Source organism: Onychomys torridus, chromosome 2 (genome assembly GCF_903995425.1).
Source record: "Onychomys torridus chromosome 2, mOncTor1.1, whole genome shotgun sequence".
NCBI lineage: Eukaryota > Metazoa > Chordata > Mammalia > Rodentia > Cricetidae > Onychomys > Onychomys torridus.
The window spans coordinates 117014695-117040667 of NC_050444.1; the positions used below are offsets into that span (position 1 = coordinate 117014695).

At 42.3% G+C, this 25973-nt stretch overlaps 1 protein-coding gene and 1 non-coding gene across 2 annotated transcripts in view; one reads left to right on the forward strand and one right to left on the reverse strand.

Moving 5' to 3' along the window:
• The window catches only part of Ror1 (receptor tyrosine kinase like orphan receptor 1), a 353310-nt gene extending 327977 nt beyond the window's left edge, over positions 1 to 25333 (forward strand). The window contains exons 8-9 of the mRNA XM_036177333.1: positions 8924 to 9135; positions 21283 to 25333. Coding sequence (XP_036033226.1) covers positions 8924 to 9135; positions 21283 to 22710 — 1640 coding nt within the window. The 3' untranslated portion in view covers positions 22711 to 25333. The remainder of the gene's footprint in view (positions 1 to 8923; positions 9136 to 21282) is intronic.
• Positions 1745 to 1851, reverse strand: LOC118578936. Its single transcript, XR_004944324.1, has one exon. It is a non-coding gene; the product is annotated as a U6 spliceosomal RNA (small nuclear RNA).
• Positions 25334 to 25973: the final 640 nt, after the last annotated feature.

A 25973-nucleotide genomic window follows, 5' to 3' on the forward strand; every position in this document is an offset into this window, starting at 1 on the left:
CATCTAGTGAGGGGATCAAATGAGAAGGGCAGAACCACATTGAGCCCTGGTAGGCGGGTCCCATCACTGTGTCGGCCATCTTTGCAGGCTAATGATGTGTGCTTGGTACTATCAGGATGACCACTACCTTGCTAGATTCTTACACCAGTATTGGATCTAAGACTCAGCTGATACTCAATAAAATATGTTGCGTTGATTAATTTCATTCTCTCAGTAACCACAAGATCAGGGACCATCTTCATTTTAATGATGGAGAAGCTAAAGGAGGTATTTGTTTTCCTCCTGCCAAGACAAAAGCAGGTCAGTAGACTCCTCCTGCCCTCCCATCATGCCAAACCTTTTTCAAGGACAAACTCAGGCTTTTTTTTTGGAGGAATGATCACTCTCTTAAAATTCTCCTTCACTCTTTCATCATCCTGATCTCTGTGCGTTGGGGTACTGCCCATTAATTTCCTTATTCACAACTCCAAGGATGTGAGAAAGAGCCTAGAGGTATAAAGTGCCCTCACATGACCTTTGCCCTCTCCCCACGAGTCCCATCTCTGTTCCCCTGAAGTGTCCAGTTGTCAAAGCTGGCTGTCCTCCGTAGAGTCTGCCAGCAGAGTTCAACGGTTTTGTGTCTCACTCCTAGCCCTTGGCCACCCTTCATGCCACCAGCTTTGGGTGAGGTGGGAACTCGTCAGAAACTGAACTGAAAAGGTCACATGTTGTCCATGTCCTCCCCCACTGGCACACCTGGACACAGCTGGTTTCACCAAGTCATTGTTGCCCTCGTGGCTGCTTTTCTGCTCAACTCGGGGGTCTCCGACCTCTGAGAGCTTCTATATGTTACCTCACTTCTTTCTCCATTGTCCACTGGTTGGGTCCCTCTATTGCCTCAGGTTGGTAGAGGTCGATGTTTGGGGGAGTGGTGTGGGAGGAGAAGAACCCCGCTTGTGTTATTGTTTTCAGGTTCCTACCTCACCCCTTTATTTTGCTGTAGCAAACGTGCAGTGTGTTACCTATGTCTCCTGTGTAAAGGTCTCTCCTCTACCAAAGCAGCTCAGCTTCTAAGCGGCAGTACGGCTTTTGCTAATGCCCACGTGGCTCTGTTTGGAGTGGTTATAGCTGGCCCGTGGCTTTTGTTTGTCCTCCGGCACCTCGGCTTGCAACAATTTGCCAAAGGGCACATTGGTGGGTTCTGTACCTGAATAGCCTTGACTTGTCCCGTCACTTCCCAAACACCCTCTTGGGTTCTGCTTTGTCACAGACCATTTTCGGCAGTATGGTAGTTTACCGCTCTGGGCAGGGCAGATGTTTTCCAGATTGCGAACACTGCAGTTTTTAACTCGCTCTGTCAGCAGCCTTCTCCCGTATTTTACAGAAGACCTGTTGCGAGGCAATTTGTCATTCAGCCATTTCTTTAAACCAAAATTGAACATTACAGAGAGCCGGATGGTGGCAAGGGATGGAGACGAACCTTTTGTAGTCTGCAGAGTTCTAGAACTATTTTTGTACTACAGATTTCTAAAATGTACTTTAGTTTCTAGTCTTTATGTATTTGCAACAAAGAAATGAACATTAGTAAACCAAAATATACTGCTCAGCCATGCTATATTTTTAGCCATAAAATAATGTGCTTTCAAGGTGTTTTTTGTTGTTGGTAGTGGTAATGGTGGTTTAGTTTAAGATTAGTTTTTTGTTGCTTTTGTTTTTATTTTTGGGTTTTTTTTTTTTTGTTGTTGTTGTTTTATTTTGTTTTGTTTTAAATATGGAATGCTTTACGAATGTGCATGCCATCCTTGTGCAGGGGCCATGCTAATCTTCTCTGTGTCCATCTAATTTTAGTATATGTGCTGCTGAAGAAGGCACTAGTTTTAATTTTTTAATTATAGGTAAATCTATGCATGTATATGGATCTGTATATGTAATGTGTAAGTGTCCATGGGGTCTAGGGGATTCCACATCAGATTCCCTGAAGCTGGAGTTATAGATGGTTGTGAGCCACCCCACACAGGTGCTAGGAACTGAACTAAGTTCTTCCGCATAAGCAGTCTATTGTTGAATTTTAACCATAGCAATGAAATGCCCAATTATTGACCCACTGTATAGCTAGCTGCTCTTGAAATAAACTTTGGAAAACTCATCACTCTTCAGGCCCATGCCAATATAAACTGCTTATTGCCTCTCTTTGATGACAGAATTTTGATAGTCCACAATGGTGGTTACTATTGACTTGATAGCAGCCATTCATGCCTCTGGCAGGAAACAAATGGCACAAACAGAAGGTGGAGAGTTTGGATGATTGTTTAAATGGGTGTGTTAACAAGGACAGGAAAGGAAGAAACTGGTCTCCCACATGCTTTCCCTGCATCCACCCACTGCTGTTGGAAGAGAGAGATCAGGGGCTCCCATTGATAATGCCCATGGAAGTCAGCTTTGGCAGTAAACTAAACAGAAAAAGACTAGGATCTGGCTGTAAGGACACTCAGGATTCATTGACTTGACATTGCTTTGTAAGCGTCAAGAGTTTTCTAGGGCCCCAACTTAGTTGTGTTGACTCAAGTTTATAAAATCAGAGAACCTTGGGAGGACCCATGAGACTCACCAGGGATGGAGCACTTGCTCTCCTCTGAAGTGAAATGGTTTCCAGCATTCCCAGGTTCGCTTCTGTAACACAGAAGCCAAAACTGATGAGTTGAGGGTACGGTGCAAAGTTGGAGTACTTGGCAAGTATACACAGGCCCTGGTCCCACCCCCAGCCCTACAGATTCAAAATGTCTTATCCTAATTTGCCTTTCTCCTTGGCTCCTTTTCCTTACCTATTCTCTTCCTTCTGGATGGTTCTTGTTCTTTCAAATTAGAAGACACCTCTTTAGAGTAGAATATATCACTTCGTGTTTTGTAACCAGTGTAAGCTGAGTAGTCCATGTTGTGTTTGGTTATTTCCCAGTATTGGCACTGGAAGCTGCTATGTGGCTGGCTGGAAGTCCATATATGATGTCTTTAGGGCATTTTCATCATACTGTGTGTGCTCCACTTGAACCCTGAATTTGCCTTCAAAGGGAAGGGAGTGAGTTACATCACTACCTGTTTGAACTTTGTAAATCATAGATTTTATGAGCAAGCTCTTTCTTCAGCTAGAATGCAAACTATAGATAAATTTATTTATCTATAAATTTCAGCTGCTGATTTGTCCTAGGGTTGGCCCTCTCCAAGAAGGATAAGGAAGTCATCACTGATGAAGTGAATCAGGCAGTTTCTCTAAAGTGTAGCCTCCTATAATTTCATTTTGATTTGCTGTTTAACAATATCAGGCAAAAGTATATGGCAAATTATAAACCCACCAATGCTGCTACCATCCCACTCTCCATACCACCCATAAGGATGTCATGCATCAGACAAGATTCTTGGTCAAATATTTCGCTGAAGTTTGGATGTATTGGATTTACCACTCTCAAATTGGTCTACTAAAAGTAAAGAAGTAAAAGTGGAACCCACATATAATCCACCAGTCTCATTTTTGGGTATTTATCTAAAAGAATCGAAGGCAGGATCTTGAAGAGATATTTAAGCATTCATGTTCACTATAGCAACCCAAATACTTGTGAATGAATGGGTTTTTGGCTAGTTTTATGTCAACTTGACACAAATTAGAGTCATTTGGGAGGAAGAAACCTCAAATGAGAATTAATACAGATAGACCTGTAGAGAGTGTCTTCTTCATTGGTGGTAAATGGTTGATGTGGGAGGGACCAGCTCACTGTGGGTGGTGCCATCCCTAGGCTAGTGGTCCTAGATGCTGCAAGAAAGCAGTCTGAGAAAGTCATGAGAAAGCCAGTAAGCAGTGTTCTCCCATGGCCTCTGCATCAGTTCCTGCCCTGACTTCCCTGGATGGAGGTCTATAGGCTGTAAGTGAAATCAACCCTTTCCTCTTCAATGCTTTTGGTCCTGATGTTTTATCATAGCAACAGAAACCCCAACTAAGACAAACTGAGGGAACATACATGCTGTAGAATATTGTTCGGTTTTAAAAAGAAGGAAATTCTGTCATATAATACAATATGATAACCATGAGGACATTCAAAGATAAGATTGTCACAAAAATAAATGCTGTGTGATTCCACTTTCATGGGACTCAAAAATGGTCAAATTTGTCAAAATAGAAAGTAGAATGGTAATTGTTAGAGTGGGGTTGGAGCGAGCAATAGAAATGGATAGAAGTTTTAATTTTGCAAGATGAAAAAGTTCTCTATACCGTTTGCCTGATAGTATAAATATATTTAGTGTCATTAAGCTATATGCTTAAACATGGTCAGTTTAATTCTTTGTATTTTTAATATTAAAAATCTTTTCCTTATTAAGAAAGATTGCCCCTTTTTTTCCCTTTCCCTGAGAAAGAGAAGGGAGTCCTGAGTTTAGCTTTAGTAAATGTGTACAGATTCTAAGATTTTCCCCTGCTGCTCACAAGTGTGCTGTGTACCCTTAGTGTAACAAGACACTGCAGAGGAATCAACTTCATCATGGACAGGATGATGACGTTGATTCACTTTTAAGCACAGGATTCATCTGAAAATAAACAGTGTGTTCTGGGTGTTTCTAGCCTCAAGTCAGGGCCTTAAATTCTGGGCACATCTGCCAACTGAAGACCTAATTACGATTCTTCCTCCCTGGACCTCTATTAAAATATCACCAGTGCTGCTGTCTGCATGCTACAGACCCGCTTGTTCTATGGTTTTCAGATAAGTGGCAGGGATTCCTCTTTTCCGTGGTTTTTTTTTTTTTTTTTACATCTTTCTCAGATGTCTTAAGACTTGTTTCATTTCCTTTGCATTCTAAGGTTCTGTCAGGTCGTCCCACTTTTGCTGTTTAAAATCAGCATGTTTTGTTTGAACTCAAGAGGAACACCTCAGGTGATAATTCCACTTATTAAAGTCCCTCTTAAATGAATCATACTTTCCTCGCTTTAAGCCCCAGGGCAAGAAAGAGTATTTTCCCAATTGTATTTAGTCACTAATCAAAGTATTGAATAGCATTATAAAAATAGAATAGGATTTAGGGTGTGTGATACCAAGCTGTTGATTTTCAGAAGGAAATTGATCGTGTGATCTTTACTGCATTGTTGCTTCCCCAAATCCCAAGTACTCGACGTGATGTAACTAACAAGTGCATTTAACTTTCAAAGTTGTCCCAATGTACTAAAAATCTCAACCAGTTTCTTGGCAGGGAATTTGAGGTTCTGATACCTTTTCAAAGTGAATAGTAAGAACAATGGCCCTTGTTCCAGTGTGATGTGTGTGTCCGTGCTGAGATTGAGCCCCACAGATAGGACTCCTCATTGAAAAGGAATCTTGGAATCCACAATGATGAAAAGCATCCCATCCCATACTGTGGGTAACTGTTTGTGACTTGATTTAGGAAGCGTGGCCGTGTTGGTGGCAGAGGACACTGCTACTGCCTAGCTTTGGCAAATAGTTTATCCTCTCTCAGCTTCAAGCTCTCTGCATGTAAATTGAGATCGTGCCAAAGTGCCAGGTTAAAATGAGGAGTGAAATGTGTAAACCATTAATAGCCAGACAGGGGCAGGTGAGAGGGATCAGTGGGTACAGGCAGTCAAGCCTAAGGACCTGATTTTGAGTCCCAGGATCCATGTGGTAGAAGGAAAAGGGATCAACTTCCTCATATTTGCTGACTCCTCAGACATGCTGTGGCACAAATACACCCCCCCACACACACACACCACATGATTTTTTTTTTAATTTAACGGCCAGGCAGTATTTAGTTTTATAATTTCTCATAAAGGCTGGTTGTTGTTCTATGGAGCATCTTTCTTTTTTTTAAGACTTCTTCTTGTTGTAGTTGTTGCTCCTGCTGCTGCTGTGTCAGAAGATGGGACCCCCCTCTTCTAACCAAGAGCAGACAGTGGCATGGGAGAGGAATGGCCTCAAAGTGTTGGGATACCCTGAGCTTGTCTTCTCCCAACATGACCACCTACTGTCCCTTGGGACTGTTGCCCTTGGCAAGGGGATTCTGCCTGCTGTGCCCCCACCATCCTGCATAAGCAGAGGAGCCAAGTGTGGGTGTGTTAAAAGGATTTAGCCACTTGAAGTTTATTCTCCAACAGACCCACAGGAGCATTTTTCCCAGACCGCCCATTTACAATAAAAGGCCTTCCTTCCGTGTATAATTTGAAAGGGAATAAATGTAGAATAGACTCCTTTGTTGGCAGACAGGTGAGACCCTACTTTCTCTTGTTGCTAAAACTCTGGGTTGGAAAAATAACGAGCGTTACATTAGTAGTAAACTAGCCTCATTCCTTTTGTAATCGTTACGCTCATAATGATTTTACTGGAAAAATCCAAGAATAACAGCAAGGATAGCCTGCTCATACCGAGAAATTCTATAATGCTAATAATACAGCATCCAACAACTGACTAGCAATTTTCAATTATCCAGGGTTCTTTCATGAACCTGATCCCACTTGAGTCACACATGAACCAAATAAGACTGGGAGACTGGCTATTATTATTCAGGTTGAATACAGGGAAAGGTAGAGATCAGAGAGGGTAAGTCTTGCTTAAGGTTATTTGGACTTTCCAGCTCCAAATGTTTATCCCAGAATCCCCTTCTAAGGGAAAACTCGGAGTTGCAACAGATACTAGAAAAGGTACTTTCCATACTACTGTGTTTACAGCAACTCTATGGAATCCAGAGGTTTGCATCTTGCATATGAGTTTGTTCGGCACGGCTAAGTACTGGCTCAACTTGACCTAGAGGATAAAGGCAGAATTCACAAGTGTCTGACTTTCAAATGTATGCTTCCTTTACTGGGCCATATTGTCTCTCACCTGTGCACACAATGTGTGTGCACGAGTGCTCCCATTAGAGCGTGTGGTGTGCATTCTTCCACTTGCCTGATTCTTTTCTATCACTGTTAGAGAGATTGTAGTGTCTGTGTGAGCCCCCACAGTTCCCAGGTTTGCTATTTACACATCACAGTGGAAAGTGAAGAGCTGGAAACTTTGGTGCTACCCCCTACCTTGCAGGTTTCCCGCAGCCCATAGCTCCCACCATGAGAAGAGAGGTACCTAAGATCAAGCATTCAACCCTAGGTAGCACAGGGTCACAGCTAGAGCTGGGGGCCTGGAGGAAAACTGATTGGGAGACACCCAGCCTCTGACCTGCCAGCTGCATGTCCTCGGGCTAGCAAGTGGCTCAGCTACCCTGGCCTTCAGATTCCTCATTATAAAAATAGGGATATGTATGTTGCTTTTCCCCTGGAGTTGGTTGTCACCAAAAAGTGAGTTCATTTTGAAAAGTACCCAGTAGTAATGGTGATAGCAAGCATAACTTTTTACCAGTAGAAAAATAAATAGCAAAAATGCTATTTTTTAAAAAATTTTTTTTATTGAGCTCAATAAGCAAATGTAAACCCTTCCCCAAGCCCTTGGGAGTGTTAACACACAGAGTGTTCTCAACATCCAGTTTTGGGGGCTCTTTCTTAAGGTGACACACCAAATGTGTTTGAGAAGGCGGCAAAATATGGCTGAGTACTGTGCATCTCACCTAAAGGAAGCATCTCAAAGAAGTTGCGAAAGTGAAGACTAGTTTCACTTATGCATGCCGAGGGACCTCCATCTTTAAAGGGACTCCGGGTTGCATTTTCATTCTATTGATAGTTGTGCATCAGCATTATAGCATATTGTAACCAGCTTCTCCATTTCCTTATAAGACTGTGAGATTCCTAAAAACAGGGGCATGCAGCAATTTATTCTACACTCCAGTTCCTAGAACAGATCTTGGCCCACAGTGGCTCACATTTGTTGACCCACTGAAGGAGTGGAAGGATAGCTGGATGGAAGCATGTTGATTCTTCTGTAGAGTAAATAAGCATCTCTGAATTTTGTGTCACTCAGAATGTTCACACTTTGGGTTTTGTTAAAGAAAGACAGCTGATCTTGGTGGTCAGGGTATGCCATTTTCATAACCCTCTAATTACTATCCCATAATTCATGTGTTTATTTTACCAGACAAATAATTCATTGATGATGACATATGCTCAAAGCTTTTGGCTTTACTGGTCAGGCTCAAATTAATAAAAAGAAAAGCATACCTCATATCCTTCTATACATACTATATTCCTTGCCAAGAGATGGTAAAATGGATGTATAAGATTTCAAAACTATACTTCAAAGTGTTAGCACTCACAATTACTGGGTTCATATGAAACCATTCAAGACAAATTCTGGGGTTTCAAAAAGTGTCAAGTTATACGGCGCTTCTGTGTTGGAAGGACTTGTAGACACCCTCCAGAACATTTACTTCCCTTCTAGATGAGAGAAAGTGAGGCCACATTGCTGAATGATTGGCTGGAGTTGCACAGCTTGCCAGACCCTGAACTCAGCCTGCCTACAGGCCCCCACATTCCTAAGGCAGTGCCTTCTGAAACCAGGATTCTACAGTAATGTTGATCCTGGAAGGTTCAGGCCTGGCCCTGCATGCCCCTAACACCCAAGGCTGAGGCATCGTAGAACTCAGGAGAACCATGCTGTGGCAGTTGACCTGGGCTGACCACCAGTGGAGAAGCGCCCTGTGGTCTGCATTAAGGCTTCAATGTACACAGTACATTCACATGTCACTTAACTTTTAAGGTGTGAGAGAAATGCAGGTCTGCTGGTGGAGAGGGGCAACGTCACTGGTTCCCTCACGCATCCTAAACCTTCATAATGTCCCTCTGTGATTTTCAAACATTTGAACTTTAAACTTTTAAACTTCAATAAACTATGTTGAGGTTTTGATAGAAACAAATCGTAATAAGTATTAGATTCTTTTTTTTCCCTCTGTGAATTTGTGTGTATAGAAAAAAATCGTTAAACTTTGCGATGTAATATTAGACATTTTTGTTTTAACAAGTTTAACTCTTGCCCTTTTTTTCTGTACCCAGATGCCAAAGATTCCAAAGAGAAGAATAAAATGGAAATCTTGTACATTCTGGTGCCAAGTGTGGCCATTCCACTGGCCATCGCCTTCCTCTTCTTCTTCATCTGTGTCTGCCGCAATAACCAGAAGTCGTCATCACCACCAGTCCAGAGGCAACCAAAACCTGTTAGAGGACAAAATGTAGAGATGTCCATGCTGAATGCATACAAGCCCAAGGTAGGGTGAATGGCGCAATTCAGGGGAGAGCCAGCCACTGCGACCCTCCCACTTGACACCAGAGGAGACACAGGCAGAGTTCAGCAAACACAGAGAAACAAACAAATAAAACTAACCCTATAACTCCTCTGTCTTGGCCAGGAGCAGCTCAAGCTTCCTTTCAGCAGCTGTATCTGCCCCAGTGTGGGGCAAGCCAGACCACAGCCTTACAATGGAGCAGTCTGGCCAGAAGGGCTCTCTGCCAGGCCCACAGGGCTCAGAGTGTGAACTAGTCTTCAAATTCAAAGAAGGGAATTCTATGCTCTTTTAACCAAAGTGAGAGAATAGAGATCTAACATTGTTTACAAACCTACCTGTTTTATGGCACATGATGTAAACATAGAAATCTGTTATACTATACTATATAATTGTGAATGATTAAGATGGTAAATTACATGTCATATGCTCTTTGTTACTTTTTTAATTCCTTTTAATAGAAAGGTTTTCTTCCTGGTGCTCTTTGAAGCTATTTTATGGTAGTCCACCTGAGTCTTCCCCTCTCTGATAATCAACCCCTTTTCTTGTTGCTTTTCCTACACGTCTTTCAACATAGGGGTTGCTTTAGGTCATGGTGAGGATCCCAGGGTCACTGGCCTTGCTCTGAATGCAGCTACTATTCTAAATTCAGCACTGTGGTCCCCAAGCTCTCCTCTCAGGACAGCCAGCATCTCAGTCCAAGGCCCTTCTGCAGAGACTCATTCCAACAGCTCAAAAGTCTTGCTTCCAAATGCTTACCTTTTCATCTTGTTCCAATCCAGAACATGTGCATGTAACAAATCTATTAGACTCCTGTCTATGTATTTTCTTTTGACCTCCATAATAAGACTTTAAGGAAAAACAATGTCTTCAGACTCAAACTAACTCATCTCCTTGCTTATTAAGTAGAAAGGAATTATGGAGACTATCACACCTCATATTATTTTATTTCACTTAATGTTTTAGACTTTTGTTTTAAAGTCTTCAAAACACATTTGCAGTTACAAAGTCCTATTTGTGGGTGAAGTTTTCAGGTTCTTTAAATGCCAAATATTTACTTTCAAATATTTTTTCTTAAGCCAAACCAGTGCTCACCAGTTAAGTGTGAATTTCTACCACTTAAAATAATAATAATGCACATGCTAGAGGTGAGTTCATGTGAGCTAGATTGGGGATGATGGGAGTAGAGGCTCCATGCTTTTGAAATCCCAGCTTCTGGCTAGCTTGTTTGAATGCATTATAGTGTTCAATGTTATGCCACACTCAGTTCTTCCTACTTCATACTACTACAAGGGTGAAGGAGAGAAAGGGGCTGGTATTGGTGCACATTTCAGAGTCAGTGGGCTTTTGGGGACTTTCACATATACTATGTCTTCAAGATTCCTATGCAACAACCATTGTTCTGGGAGTTTCTTTCCCTATCATTTCTGTGTCACAGAGTTGGTAGCAATGAGCACAGCATGCAGTAGCCACTGTCCTGGGGACTCAGTCCTGACTACTGTGCTGGAATCCGTGGAATGGTGACTTTCATTCAGGAAAAAAAATTACATTATAGCCTTGCTCATTCTTAATGGAGGATTGCTGCAATACACATCTCTAACAGGCAGGGGTCTTTGAATTAACAGTTTTTCAAATAAAGAATTCAGAGACCTCTGTGGCATAAACAGAGAATGTTAGTAATACTGATTAATATAAAATACCAAGACAGGAGCTTTTATTTCCATGATCTTAATAGGTATTACACAAAGTAGATGCTAGTGTGATATTGTATAAGTAGGGCAACCTAGACTCCCCGGGAAAAAATACAAAAACAAAAAAACAGATGAACTGCCACAGTCAATAGCAAAGGCTTCATATTCCATGGAGATAAAATATGAGTAGAAGATTTTCTGGTTCTCAATAAAACCTTTGGTCTCACCAACTCAAAGTTTTTACAAAGGAATTCATACACGAAAATGGAAAGAAAGAGCAGTAAGCAGCTGGTGGAGCCACTTACACAGCCTATGCTGGGGAGCCAGAGACACCCCTGGCTTCTCAGAAGGCTTGCCGTGGCCAGGATTATAGTCACAAACTGAGTGATGTACCCCAGCCCCAGGAGGAACATGTCAAATTTGGCCAAAGTAATAACCCTTCTCCACCCTCCATGATCAAAGAAACAAATGTAAGAGGTATTGGCACGAGACTCTGCGGGGCATTCATTGTTGCTTTCATTGTTTCCAATTTTTGACATATTCCTCACAAAAGTTCCCAGTGTGGAGATCTCTCCAATACAGGACTTGGAATTTAGCCACAAATGGCTCACAAGCTCTTCTGGACCAAGCCAGGAAGTCGGGCTGGCTCTAGTACTGGACTGGGGGAGGGAAAAGAAACAACAAAACAAATGCTACCCCTCCCCCACTCTCCTAAGGGATCCGCTCTGAGTTACCCAGTTGTTTGCTTTGGTTCTTACCAAGTGCCTTTCCTGAAAGAAGCACAAAGGGCTTTGTTGACCTTCAAGAAAATTTCTAAATGTAAACAGTCAATCTCTAAGACTTCTTTGAAAGGTCACTGCCACATAAATATTGCATGTGCCTATAAAATCTAAAAGGAAGAGACACAAATAAGAAAGAAAGAGGAAAGGCCCAAGACCAAGCACACTATGAGAAGCAAAGTAGAAAGGCCTTTCGGAGCCAGGGATGAAAAGGGATTGAGGGGTTGATGCTGGCCTGCCCTGGCCTTCTTCAAATTTTTCCTTGTCCTATTAAAAAACCAGAGACCCCCACATTCCGTATTGCTCCAACTGAATGTGCCATTCAGGGTGGAATCTATCTGTTTCCATCTTTCCTCACTGATGGAACTGTTAACATTGCCCCTTAGTGTTTGGATTAAAGAGAGGCTTCTCTGGGAGCTTAGAAAGAAGACAGAAAGCAGTGGCAACAAGAGGCAGGCTGTAAGGTGGGCCTGGGTGAGATGCTGCAAAACCCGGCTCCTGATGGGCCCCAGTTCACCAGAAAGGTGGCTTAGCAGAGGCATGGGCAGACAGGAGGTGGACCTTTCTCCCCATGGCACCCTCTCACAGCTCAGAGTCACCTAAGAAGCCAAGTAGCCCTTCACCAGTTTCTCAGCGCCCCCAGAAAAAGAAGTAGACTGTCTGGGGGAAGGGCTATATTTGTTGTTTACTATCCTTTTTTCTTTTCTTTTCTTTTCTTTTTTTTTTTTTTAAATTCCAGCAAAAGATTTTAAGCTACTTAATTTTTTAATGAGTTTTCCAGTGGTACCTAAACTAAACAAGTCTTTTCTGTATTGCATTGTGAATTTTACAGTTTTTTCAGTTGTTCTTTCTTTGGGTGCTTTGGATTGGTGTAGGACTATAGAAAATGAGGGACCTGGAAACTCACTTCCCTTCCCTCTGCCTCTTTTCCCTGCCTCCAGTTCCCCAAACCTTCCCAATCCTCAAAAACAGACCATTGTGTCTCATGTGTGGAGGGACAGTCTGTGAAATATGTCCCTCAGCAGGGACAGAGGACATTCAGCCTCCTGGGTCCTCACCTACCTGAGGGTTAGCCAGGCAGGGGAAGAGGCTAAGAGGTGGGGGCGTTTGAGAAAAGGAGGGCAGGCCTAGGCAGATCACAGTCCAAGTAGCTACAGGGTGAAACTCCTACAGCTCCTGACTGGTAGGAAGAGAGGCCTGGCATTCTGAAGATGGTAGCTTTGGATGAGTGCACCCTCATGGCTTGCCAGCTGCTCTCTTTTTAACATCTAGGCTATACTTCCGTCTGTCTTCCTCTTCAGCCAGCAGGATGGTAGCTGAACGTACTGAAGTGTGTGTGTGTGTGTGTGTGTGTGTGTGTGTGTGTGTGTGTGTGTATCCATCTTTGTCTGTGCATGCTTGTATGTGTACCATCCCTTTCCCAGGTCTGCCGAGCCCTGCTATCATCTGGCTGCCCTTTTTGAACACCTGTTCTTCCCAGGTGTACATCACTTTGTCCTCAATAACTTTTCCACTCAGAGGCTGGAGAGATGGTTCAGCACTTAAGAGTACTGACTGCTGTTCCAGTGGAGCTGGCTTCAATTCCCAGCACCCATATGGCAACTCACAACCATTGGTAACTCTAGGTCCAGGGCATCTGATGCCCTTTTCTGGCTTCCATGGGCACCAGGCATGCCTGTGGTGCACAGACATACAAGCAGGCAAAATGCCCCCATACACAATGTTTTGTTTATTTGTTTGTTTTTTAAGACAAGCCCTTCCCACTTAGTCTCCCAAAGCTCCTGAGCTCACCATGCTGTTAACATGGCCTTCTGGGGCTCATGGACTGTGTGATTTAATGCAGTGGCCCTCTCCAGGTCCCCATCCTCTTTATGTCTCCGAAGCATCCGATTGTCCTAACCACCATCTTGTGAGATCCTTTCCCAAGGGCTTTCCTCCTGTCTCCTCCTTTCCTTTGCTACTGCTCCACTTCCCTGGAGAGAAACATCTCTATTCTCTATTCTGTCTCTTTCTATTCTCTGGTGGGCCTGAGCTCCCCCAGGTAAAATGACTCACCAACTTTGGAAGGACCAATCTCAAGCTATAAAGTTCATGCTGGTACCCCAGAGTCCCCAAGGTCTGAGCCTAACTGTTCTAGCCCCATTTTTCTCCCAGTGTATTGCTAGAAGGTAGTCTGATAGTCTTCAAAGAGCCAGGATTTAGAGGTAGAAAGATTGGATTACAGATCTTGGCTCTGTTATCTACTGGCATGAGATCTTAAACAAACCACTTACTTAACACTTCTCTGAACCTTTATTTTCTCACCTGGGAAAGAAAGATAAAAATAGTACTTAAGAAGATGGATGTGTTTGATGCTTTGAGGTAGTGTGTCTGGCACCTTGCAGGTAGAAATAGCAAGAAATTCCTATTATTTTGGTTCCGCTGATAACTACAAACCTTTCTGAAACCAGATGCTCTGAATAGGGCAGTATGTGTTTGTTTAGAGGAAAACAACAGGACTCAGCAGCTCCCAGCACAACTTGGAGGAGACAGAGCAAGAGCTGAGATGTAGACCTAACTCTAGACAGCTGTGGTATTGCTGGTGCCCATCTTGATGGCAGAAATCCCTGCCTCAGTTCCAGGATAAAGTGCATTAGGGTTTGAGAGGGCATGACAGTGACAGCTTTGAGGCCACCCTCTCCCTTATGTCAGCTGGAGAGCCCCTGGTCCAAAACTGCTACTGGGGAATGAGCCTCGTTAATAGGGACCGTGAGTGGACTGACTGATACACTTCATTATTGGCGTGTGGCTGCAGTATCACCACAGAGTTTGCATAACTTCTTGGGGAAGGAAATTCTCACTTGAGTCTAAGTTTGGGGTGAAATACTAAAGCTTGAGATGAATATTGTCCCAAAGTCCCACAGGCAGCAGATAACAAAGCCAAGCAGTTCTGTATGTGTCCAGGGTACAAAGACTTGCTTTTAGTCCACTGCCTTAATTTTCATGTTTGCTGAAACACATAAGCCCATAGGACCACAGAGTAATCAATCTGTTATCAAAATTAGTGACATTAGGGCCTGGAAAGATGGCTTAGTAGTTAGGAGCATGTGCTCTCTAACAGAAAACAGGAATTCAGTTCCTAACACCTACATTAGGCAGCTCATAACTTCCTTTAACTCCAATCCCAGGGATACACCCTCTTCTGAACTACACAGCTACCTACCTACACACACACACACACACACACACACACACACACACACACACACACACCAACTTTAAAAAAAGTACAGACATCTGTTCTGTTGCATTTCTGATCAGAAAAGAAACGTACCCATGGACATTATAAAGAAACTCCACAGAACCAATCTAACATTCACACCATCAAACAGTTACATTATGGAGAAAATGAACACATCTAAAGTTAAATCCCTTTCAGAGAGGTACGGCTGCTCTCTGGTCAAATGAGGAAGGTCTGGGTTGAACCTCCCTCTAGAATTTGACTGGATGAGACAGAAGCCTCTTAGTTCAGCTGTGGTCTCTGAAACAATAAGTAACCATCCAAAGGCTGGCTGCTAAGCCTTTAGAATGTAGCCATCTCTGTCTTATGAGTGAAGTCAATTGTTTCACAAACCCAAGGCTGTTTACCTAAGAACCAATGAAATATACAGAAAAGGAAGGTGGGCTCTGGAGGCAAGCACAGTCCACCCACCAAGGCACCCCCATTTAAATACTTTCCCAGGCCCATGTTTATTACAGCCAAAGGTGCCACTCCCAGGTTCTGTTCACTTACCCAGTATCCAACAGAATGTCAATGTGTAAGGGCAAGCTCAGAGACCAGAACATTCTTCAGCTTTGGACATTCCATTCACCTGCCAATAGTCACTATGGTTTTAAGATGGAGAGCCTTCAAGGATCAAGGAAAAACTCCACAGCCCATTCCAGAGAAGTACTCAAACTTGGGGATCAGACTTACTTAGATTTAAATCTTGGCTTCACCATTTAAGGGTTGTGCTTCTCTAGTTGCTTAACTAGAGCAACTAGTTAACTGCTGAAAATCTTACTATCTTCATTCATGAAATGAAGAAATCACAGGATGAAACTTAGGATGATGATAAGGATTGAATTAAGTTTTGGAAAAAGTACTTAACACAGAAAGACAAGGAAGCATGGTGGAGTTCCTGATAAAGGGCTTCTGAAGTCTGAACTGAGCCTCTAATATCCAATGAGGAAAACACACACACACACACACACACACACACACACACACACACACACAGCAATTTTATGCTCTTAATGTTTAGCACATGACAAGGATTCAAATATGTGGCTGCTAAAGGCTTTATGACATTAATGCAGAAGCTGTTTCTTCTCACATGCAAGTCAGTATGTAAACTCTGACAGTATTAGTATCTATGTTATCGTATGTCTCAGTATATTAATATAGATTATATTAGTTGTGTGGCAGATGCAACCAGCCATTAAGATATATCCTAAGTAACTGGCTCTACACTGAAGGTATATCAACAACCTTGACTCTCACTAATACCTCAGGACCTATTAATACAGTATAGCATAGAACATAAGCTGGGAGCTGTTCACCAGTTGGTAACTTGTTCTTTTCTTCCACCTGGCATTCCCGAAGCATCTTTTTAAGCACTTATGGATCAGAATTGTTCCACCATCTTCTTCAGCTACCATGTGATCACTCCTCACAAATGAAGCAGGGGACCCAGATGGCTGACCTGGCAATGCCCTCTTTCTACACCTCACTACCAAAACTACGCCTCTCATTCTGGTAGGGCCAGGGCCTGTCTCATAACTCTTAAGATGGGCAAGCACAAGTGTTGTGACGTGGAACCTTCTCTGCCCTTGTAAATGCTTGTGTTCAGGTATAATCTGCTTTTAAAACAAACACCACAGGGTCACAGCTGGTTTGGCCATCCAAACATGGGAAGTGACTTTGCTTTGAGTGGCAGGGATGTCAGGGGCTGCAGGGGGAAGCTTCCAGGTGACCTTGTGGATATAAACTTCAGCAGTCTTCCATTAGTACCTGCTTTGGAGCCTCCTTCTCTCTTTAGCTCTAGGCTCTCTTTCCCTCCCATACTGCACTGTAGCACCCTCCCATGCAGAGAAGAGGAAAGTCTTAAAGGGAGCTTTCACTGTAAATGGCCAAGGCCACACAGAATCTCACTTCACTTCCTAGGATTATCTAGTCACCTATGTAAAAGGGGCAAGAGTTAGCAAGCCTACCACCAGCTCTCCTGCCTGAGGCCTCATTTCAATTGTCCTCTCACCTGAGGTGAAACTTCCCCAAAGTATAAATATAAAGTCATGGCTCTTGTTACCCATCTGTGCTCATCTCAATAGAAAAAACTGTTCTAAAGCCCTGTCCATGGCTTATCACTTCCATACAACGCTTTAAGAGATAGGAGAAGGAACGTCCCTACTTACTGTTCATCCATCAGTCAAAGGCCACCATCATCATCTTAGACTCAGGATCTGTGTCTTGACCAGACCTAGAACAAATGCATATTGGTCTTGAACTTACATCATGTTCTTTTCCTTCTGCAAAGAGCTCATCTCCACTCTAGCCCAGCGGGTCTCCCAAATGACTGGGGGAAGAAACCCTATCCGACCCTGGCCAATACATTGACTTCTGCATCAAATTTTCCCCTCCCCCCACCAAAAATGATATAATTTTTAAAGCTGAACTGAGGCAAATGTGTGTTTACTTTGTGAAGGAAAAATGTTAACATTTAAACTGAAAGCCTGCTTCGGTTTTAAGGTACTTAATTGCCTTACAGCATATAATAAACGCAGCCCATCTTGTCATTCAACTAATGGAGGGAGTGATGGAGAGATAGGGCCGGGACCCTGCTCTTCCCAGGGTGCCTTTGTACTTGGCTTACTTTGGCACTGTGCCTCGTGTGTATTTTACACTTCTTTACATTTTGTACATCCCTGTATGACAAATACTTGTCAAACAAAAACTAAACAGATTTATAACCCCTTAACTTGAAATGAGCCAAAATGGAGCTGCCAAAACTTTCTGCCTTCATTTTCTTTCGTAGTTTCCACTGCGTTGGTTCAAACAGACAAAGCCCACTTGGGGTCAAGCAGAGGTCATTTCACTTTCATTACTAAAATATAATTTACAATATGCCAGACCTAAACAAGTTTAGCCTAAAGGGTTTGTATAATGTAAACCATCTGTTCCTTAACAATACAGCTAATTTCCTGCCATCTCCGAGCAGTCTACTGACGGCTTCTTTTAAGGGGTTTTATGATTTTTTAACTAGTTAAGGATTTATGTAAAATTTGAAAATGAGTCTGTAGTTAAGACTCATTTGTACCAAGTAACTTGAGCATTTTTTTAATGCAAATTACTGTGTAAATAGCTCCCCTGAAACTAAGCTTGGAGTATGGGTTTCTGGGCATTTTTAGGCTGTCTTGCCGCACAGGTGTTCTAAAGAAAAGCGTTTCTGAACTCTACATTTTTAGGTGTTTCCCTACCCATTTCTATAGCAGATGCTCAAATCTGGATGAGGGTGACTCTTGTAAACCTTTCCTTCCTTAGATAAGTCAGAGAAGACACACTTAGCTCCGTGCTGACTCATTTACCAGTGCAGATGAGCTATGACAAGATGCAATTGGGTCAAAAATGTAGCCTTTTGTGTGAGTGAATAGAAAGAAAGAACTATTTATAACACCCTAGAATACACCATCATCATTCCCTACTTCCAATTCAGGCAAGTCTCAGAGCCCTGCTCAGCCTCCAGAGCCATTGCTCTGACTGGCCGGACTGGCCGGACTGGCCAGATCCTCAGAATAGCTTTCCTGAACATTCTCTCTTCTTTCTCTTCCCCTCCTCCTCCTCCACCTGTAAAATGATGGAAGCAGTTCTTGCATAGGTGAATGTGAGAGAAGGAATTTGTTAACTCAGTGGAGGGAGGGGCAGTTCCAAAGACTGGGGCCACAGGCCTAGCCCTTGCCAAGGTCCTGCTCACCTCTTCTTTTCCCGTACCCAGAAATCTTGTTCTTGTCTCTCTCCCACCTGATTGCTGCCCCGCCCCCACACATCCCAGGAAGAGGAGCAGTCTGCCAGCCGCTCAACTTCTCCCCTGCCCTCAGGATCCAAATGAATTCTACATCAATCTGAAGAACACGTTTCAAAGAAACTAAACAACTATACTAAACCAAAGAAAGTCTTAGAAAAGAAACTTAAAACATATGTTTTAAAAAATAAAGGGAATTGAAAAAACTCTGTAGGACTAATTGAGGCTTGATGCAGATCTAAGTCATTCACAAAATTTGATCCACTTCCGGTTGGCTGCACAGAGTGAAGAAACTCAAGGTTAACAGCTACCACACAGGACCTATCTCACAGGCCTCTGCTATCAGTTAATATTTGTTACGTGCTGTTAGGAATGAACTAGTATTAGAAGCAAACAGCAGATCCAAGATGTAAACTCAGATTTGCTTGGGTTCAAAACTCAGGGATTTGAACTACACCTTTCTGCCAAGGTTTAACTCACTGTAGGAGGGCACCTGGGTTTAAGTCCTTATTCTCAGTCTGATAAGCCGTTGGTTTATTTCCTACTTCTCATTTTCCCAAGGGAGATTTTAGTGCTCAGTCTTTTAGCCTTCTCTGTCATCAAAACCCGGAACTCCTGTTCAGATAAAAGAGCAACTAACACCTACTGTACTGTTTTAGAAGGCCAGGGCATCCGTTGGATTCCTTTAGGTTTTTTAATTACCATCAGCTATCACAGGAATCCTTATATTAACATCATGCAGGAGGGATTCATTTTAGATTACTTTTCTCAGAAAAAGTAAGATCATCCCATGCTATGAAAAAAAAAAAAAAAGCATACAGCTTAATTCATTATGCTTCTCATTTACACACCTTCTCTCCCAAAGGAAGTCCATCAGATCCCACAAGAATCATACCCTAGGGGTTGAGGGTGGAGTGTAGTGGTAGTGTGTGGAGCATGCATGAGGCCTTGGATTCAATCACCTGAACTAAAAGGCAGAAACAATCAATCTAGACCAATGGTTCTCAACCTGTGGGTCGAGACCATAGAAAAGCACATATTTCTGATAGTCTTAGGAAATGAGACCCAGCTCAGTAGCAAAATTACAATTACTTTCTACCTGTTTTAACAGTGGTTCTCAACCTATGGGTTATGACCCCCTTGGGGGTCAAATACCCCTTCACAAGGGTTGCCTAAGACTATTGGGAAAATACAGATATTTACATTATGATTCATAACAGTAGCAAAATTGCAGTTATGAAATAGCAATGAAAATAATTTTATGGTCGGGGGTCACCACAGCATGAGGAATTGTATTAAAGCAGCATTAGGAAGATTGAGGACACTGATCTAGACCATGGAAGCAGAACATTAGGGAGACCTATAATGGCAGAAAAAAAATTCCTGATTAGTCAGGTGGAAAGACTAACATATGGTTTTAAATGTAATGACTCTGTTAATGTTTTTTAACCTAAAATGTTTGATGAATAAAAAAGCTGAGATGAAGCCTCTCTACCTCCACCCCCTCTTCCTAATTCCCACTTCTGTCCTCCCTCCTAGCCACTGCTGTTCTGAGATTCCTTTTCCTGGCTTTCTAAATTTTCTTATGCATATACAAGGAAATATGGACACGTTCATCTCTCTCTCTCTCTCTCTCTCTCTCTCTCTCTCTCTCTCCCTCTCTCTCTCAATTTTTTTCAAGACGGAGTTTCACTGTGTAGCTTTGGAGCCTGTCCTGGAACTCGCTCTGTAGACCAGGTTTCCCCGGGAACTCACAGAGATCCTCCTGCCTCTGTCTCCCTGAGTGCTGGGACTAAAGGTGTACACCACCACTGCCTGGCTATTGCTCCTCTTTATTTATGTATGGCACTAGCTCCTCTGCTTTTTATGAACTAAAAGCAGTAGAAATTTAAAGTCCATCCCATGCCTGCACATAGAAAGCTTCCTTATTTTCCACAACTTTACAATATTCTATTTAGTAGGAAACACCAACAACACCCACACACACGCACACATACACACACTTTTATGCCTAGGAATTAAACCCAGGGCCTTGCACAGGAAGGCACTCTTAACCTTTGAACTATCTTCCCAGCGCTTGTTGAGACTGGGTTTGGGCTCAGGCTTGCCTCAAACTCCTGATGTTTCACCTCTGTTTTCTGAGGGCTTGGATTGCAGACATATGCCTCCATGCCTGCTCTACTTTTTGTTGTTGTTGTTGTTGTTTGTTTGTTTGTTTGTTTCTTTTTTGGTCTCCCTTTTCTGTTTACTTATTTGTATGATTTTGGGGGATTTTGTTCTCTTTTTAAGATAGGACCTCACTGGTTAGCCTAGGATAGCCTAAGATAGCCTCCATCTTCCTGCCTCTGACTCCACAATGCTAGGATTACATGTATCTGCCACCACACCCAGCTTCTTCAAAAGTGATTACAATCAGTCTCCCCTAGGGAGACCCTTCAGTCATGTCAGTACTATGAGTAGAACTATGTAAATAACCATGGTCTGCAGGGAATTGCAAGTCCCTTTACCATTACATTCAGCCTAAGGATCCCTCCCATTTACCTTTGATGTATGCCCACCTCTCCTTTCAGTGTCAAGATGTCTGGCTTGAAGACAGGTTTAACCCATACTTTCCCTTTCTTACAGAGCAAGGCCAAGGAGCTCCCTCTTTCTGCTGTACGTTTCATGGAAGAATTGGGTGAATGTACCTTTGGAAAAATCTACAAGGGCCATCTCTACCTCCCAGGCATGGACCATGCACAGCTGGTGGCCATCAAGACCCTGAAAGACTATAACAACCCCCAGCAGTGGACAGAATTTCAACAGGAAGCTTCTCTCATGGCGGAATTACACCACCCCAATATTGTATGCCTCCTCGGTGCCGTCACCCAGGAACAACCTGTGTGTATGCTCTTTGAGTACATGAACCAAGGAGATCTCCATGAGTTCCTCATCATGCGATCCCCGCATTCGGATGTTGGCTGTAGCAGTGATGAAGACGGAACAGTAAAATCCAGCCTGGACCATGGAGATTTCTTGCACATTGCAATTCAGATTGCAGCTGGCATGGAATACCTCTCTAGTCACTTCTTCGTGCACAAGGACCTTGCAGCTCGCAATATTTTAATTGGAGAGCAACTGCATGTAAAGATTTCGGACCTTGGGCTTTCCAGAGAAATTTATTCTGCCGATTACTACAGGGTGCAGAGTAAGTCTTCACTGCCCATTCGCTGGATGCCTCCGGAGGCCATCATGTATGGCAAATTCTCCTCTGATTCTGATATCTGGTCTTTTGGGGTTGTGTTGTGGGAGATTTTCAGCTTTGGACTCCAGCCATATTATGGGTTTAGTAATCAGGAAGTGATCGAGATGGTGCGGAAGCGACAGCTGTTACCATGTTCTGAAGACTGCCCGCCGCGAATGTACAGTCTCATGACCGAGTGCTGGAATGAGATTCCTTCCAGGAGACCGCGCTTTAAAGACATCCATGTCAGGCTTCGATCCTGGGAGGGCCTCTCAAGTCACACCAGCTCTACCACTCCCTCAGGTGGAAATGCCACCACACAGACCACCTCCCTCAGTGCCAGCCCTGTGAGTAACCTCAGCAACCCCCGATTTCCCAATTACATGTTCCCGGGCCAGGGAATTACACCACAGGGCCAGATTGCTGGTTTCATTGGCCCAGCGATACCTCAGAACCAGCGCTTCATCCCCATCAATGGATACCCAATACCTCCGGGATATGCAGCCTTTCCTACGGCCCACTACCAGCCTGCAGGGCCTCCCAGGGTGATTCAGCACTGCCCGCCTCCCAAGAGTCGGTCCCCAAGCAGCGCCAGTGGGTCAACCAGCACTGGCCATGTGGCCAGCTTGCCCTCATCAGGATCCAATCAGGAAGCAAATGTTCCTTTGCTACCACACATGTCAATTCCAAATCATCCTGGTGGAATGGGTATCACTGTTTTTGGCAACAAATCTCAAAAACCCTACAAAATAGACTCAAAGCAACCATCTTTGCTTGGAGACTCCAATATTCATGGGCACACCGAATCTATGATTTCTGCAGAAGTATAAAATGGGTGACTTTTGTAAATACTCTCTACCGGACAAACTAAAAAGTGGCAGAAAAGATTTATATTCAAATGTTTTTATTGAAGGTTCTCATTTAGCAGACATTGCAACAAGTGTCTTCTGTGAAGTTTAACTGTGTCTTACTGGAAAGACACTAGCCAGGAAAAAATAATGCATTGTGGGATTTTCACTCCATCATGGTGTGTGATACGGTGTTGGGAACAGACCATTTCAAGTACTGAAAACCAATGAAGAGAAACAGAACATTGTAATTACATAGCAAACCAAAAAAAGAAAAAAAGAAAGAAAAGAAAAAGAAAAAGAAAGTCAAATGGTGCTCTGTGTATTGCCTTTGGTCACCATGGCTGGTCTACCCCCAAAATGTATATACTGTAGTGTTTGTCTACCTGCTGTCTCTACTTCAGGACAGATGTTCAGGAACTATTTTCATTCAACTTAGACTCTAAGCATATTTGAATGGAAGTGGTGCTTAGCACCACAGAGGGAACTTGAGGCTACAATTTAAATCTCGCATGGAAATGAGCCATATAGACTTGTCATGTCCACAGAAGTCCTCTCTGTAGTCAGGCTTCTCTGGGATGGTGTAAGGTGTTTATGTGAACCTCCTCTTCTCATCATGAAGGCCTTTTCCAGTCCCTTTTTCCACAATGTGTTTATACAGGTCCTAAAGAAGGTAGATGCGGATGCTGGAAATGGCTGTAGATTACAATTTGGGTTATTGCTTTAGGAATGGGGCCCCCAAGGAGGCACAGTCAGGAAAATGGTCCCTCAGCCTGGATCAGTATCCATGGGAGAGAGACAGGATTATTTCACTGTTCCTTTGGTCAGCCTCTCTCTATAGGAGTGTCCCTGGACCAATGATGCTGCAAACAGGCAATGCTAGAGGCAAGCACACCCACATCCATGCCTTGCATGCTGTATACAAGTTGGCAAGGTCTTGGGAGTGTTTACTGTCAGTAGACTGTGAGCAAGAGGAAACCCTGTTATGATGCCAGTAGCCAGCAAGTTTAACTCTCACTTTTCTTCTAGTTTTCCTTGGAGATGTTCACCAATTATGTTCTAGCACCAAGAAGTTTAACAATTTATTCATAGAGCTAGCTGGAATCCAAAGACTACACATCCTATTTTGCAAAACATTATAGGATGTCTTTAAAAAAAAAAAAAAAAGCATACTGAGTTCTCTCAAAGATTGCAAAACTCCAAATTCCTTAACTTGGCAAACAAGCAATTTGATCTGATCTTGTTGCCTTCCTTAGGGGGTGACATCAAGTGTGCCCATCCTGGGCATTTACTTGCCAGCTACCTTTTACCAAGTTCAGAATTCTTGTGGGATTCAAGTTCTGCATAGAAAGGAATTTTAGATTTTATTTTTCTCTTATTAAAAAAAGAACTCCTTTATTCTAAGAAAAATAACAGCAAGTCTTGCTTTTATTTTAAAGCTATAGAGACTTACAGACTTATAAGATGCAAAATAAATCCTGGAACTACTTCATGATAGAAAGGAATATTTCTTGAGGGGGATATAAGAAAGTTAGGAAGACCTTGATGTTTCTGTCTTTAAAGGTAGAATTTGCATAATAAATCCAGTAAATCTGTCTACCAAAATGTGCCTAGGTTTTCCCAAACGAACATGAACTTATAGGTACTGTGAACTCAAAAGAGTTGGCTATATTCAGATTTACTGGACGATAAATTAAGAGCTATTTTGTGGCATGAATAAGCTGATTCTATGTAACATTTCTTGAGGTTGAGGAGAGGAGGAGATTTGTATCCTTTTGTTGCTATGCAACTATATAACGATGACGCTTCAAACCACAATTTTGTATATGATATGACAATCAATTCTCTTCCAAGGATATTTATTTTGAGTAAACACAGTCTCAGTGAATCTGAGTTTTCGAGGAGTCCCTTAAAGGGGGATTAGCATTCCATGAGCCAGTAAGAGACCTTCTCTGGAAAGTCATTAGTATGGTTAAAAAAATAAATTCAACTTAGTTTTTTATAAAGAACTATAACATTTATTTTTAAGCCTTTTATAATAACTGAAGCCATTAAGGAGAGCAAACAAAATTTCAAAACCACTTGTTATAATTATTAAAACAGTGCTGTGGTGCTGCAGCATGCAGCCTCTTTTGTATTAAATGGTACTTCTTTTCACAAGCTGAAAAATCTTTCATTCTGTTGACAATGTTTTGTAAGCTAATTTTATTTTCAGGTGTTGTTTTTTTATTTCTCTGCACAAAACTGTTTATGGTTTGTATCACAGAAGTGAAAATATATCTGCATTTTTATATCTGGTCTGTTTCCTTATTTCCTTTGCTTATTTTTAACTCAATGTAGATTTTCTTCGAATATATAATGGCGATGTTCAGATAGCTCACACGACCATATCTTTCCTTATTTTCACTGCATGCATTTAATCACTGTATCAATGTTTGATTTGTTCTTATGGGCATTCCAAATAGAAAAACATGGACTTGTAATGACCAAAAGACTATTTTATATTGAGGATATATGCATATGTATTTCACCACCAGAGATGATATTAAACACTGATTATTTTATGCTGCTGTTTATTAAAATGTTTACTACAAAGTATGTCCTGAATATTGCTGTCATAGGAGCATTTGGAAATCTTCATATTATTTCTAATGATTGACATTTCTTAGAAAGAGGAATCACAATTCTTATTTTTGCCTTACTTCAATGAAATGATAGTTTTAAAATAGACTCCACAGGGCTGGGAATATAGCTCAGAGATGCAGCACTTGCCTAACACCCTGTGTTCAAGCCCCAGCCCTACAAAAGAAACCAGATTTGGGCATTGTTTTGTTAGTGGCCATAGGTGGAAGAAAGATCCTGATGATTTCATAACCAAGTATAATCTGTCTGTATATGGCAAGCTTTGGGCCTTTAAAATCAAAATGATGTATTTATAACAGAATGTAAGAAAACAGAAATAGGATTGAAGTTGAGTTATTTTCTGTCTTGATGTTTCCATATGAACTTAGCAAAACTCACGCTTTCAGACTCTAAAGATTATTCTGTGCCTATTGTCTTGTGTCCATCTTATTAGATTCCTAGCATTCTGGTAAAATAAAATAGTTACAGCCATTTACTTGACACAATATCACTATAACCTCGATTTGCCCAACAGAAAGAGCTCCCATCCAGTAATTAGCAACACTGTCAAGGAGAAAAAGCTGGTATCAGTATGAAAGTTCAAAGGACTTGCTCATCTCTGC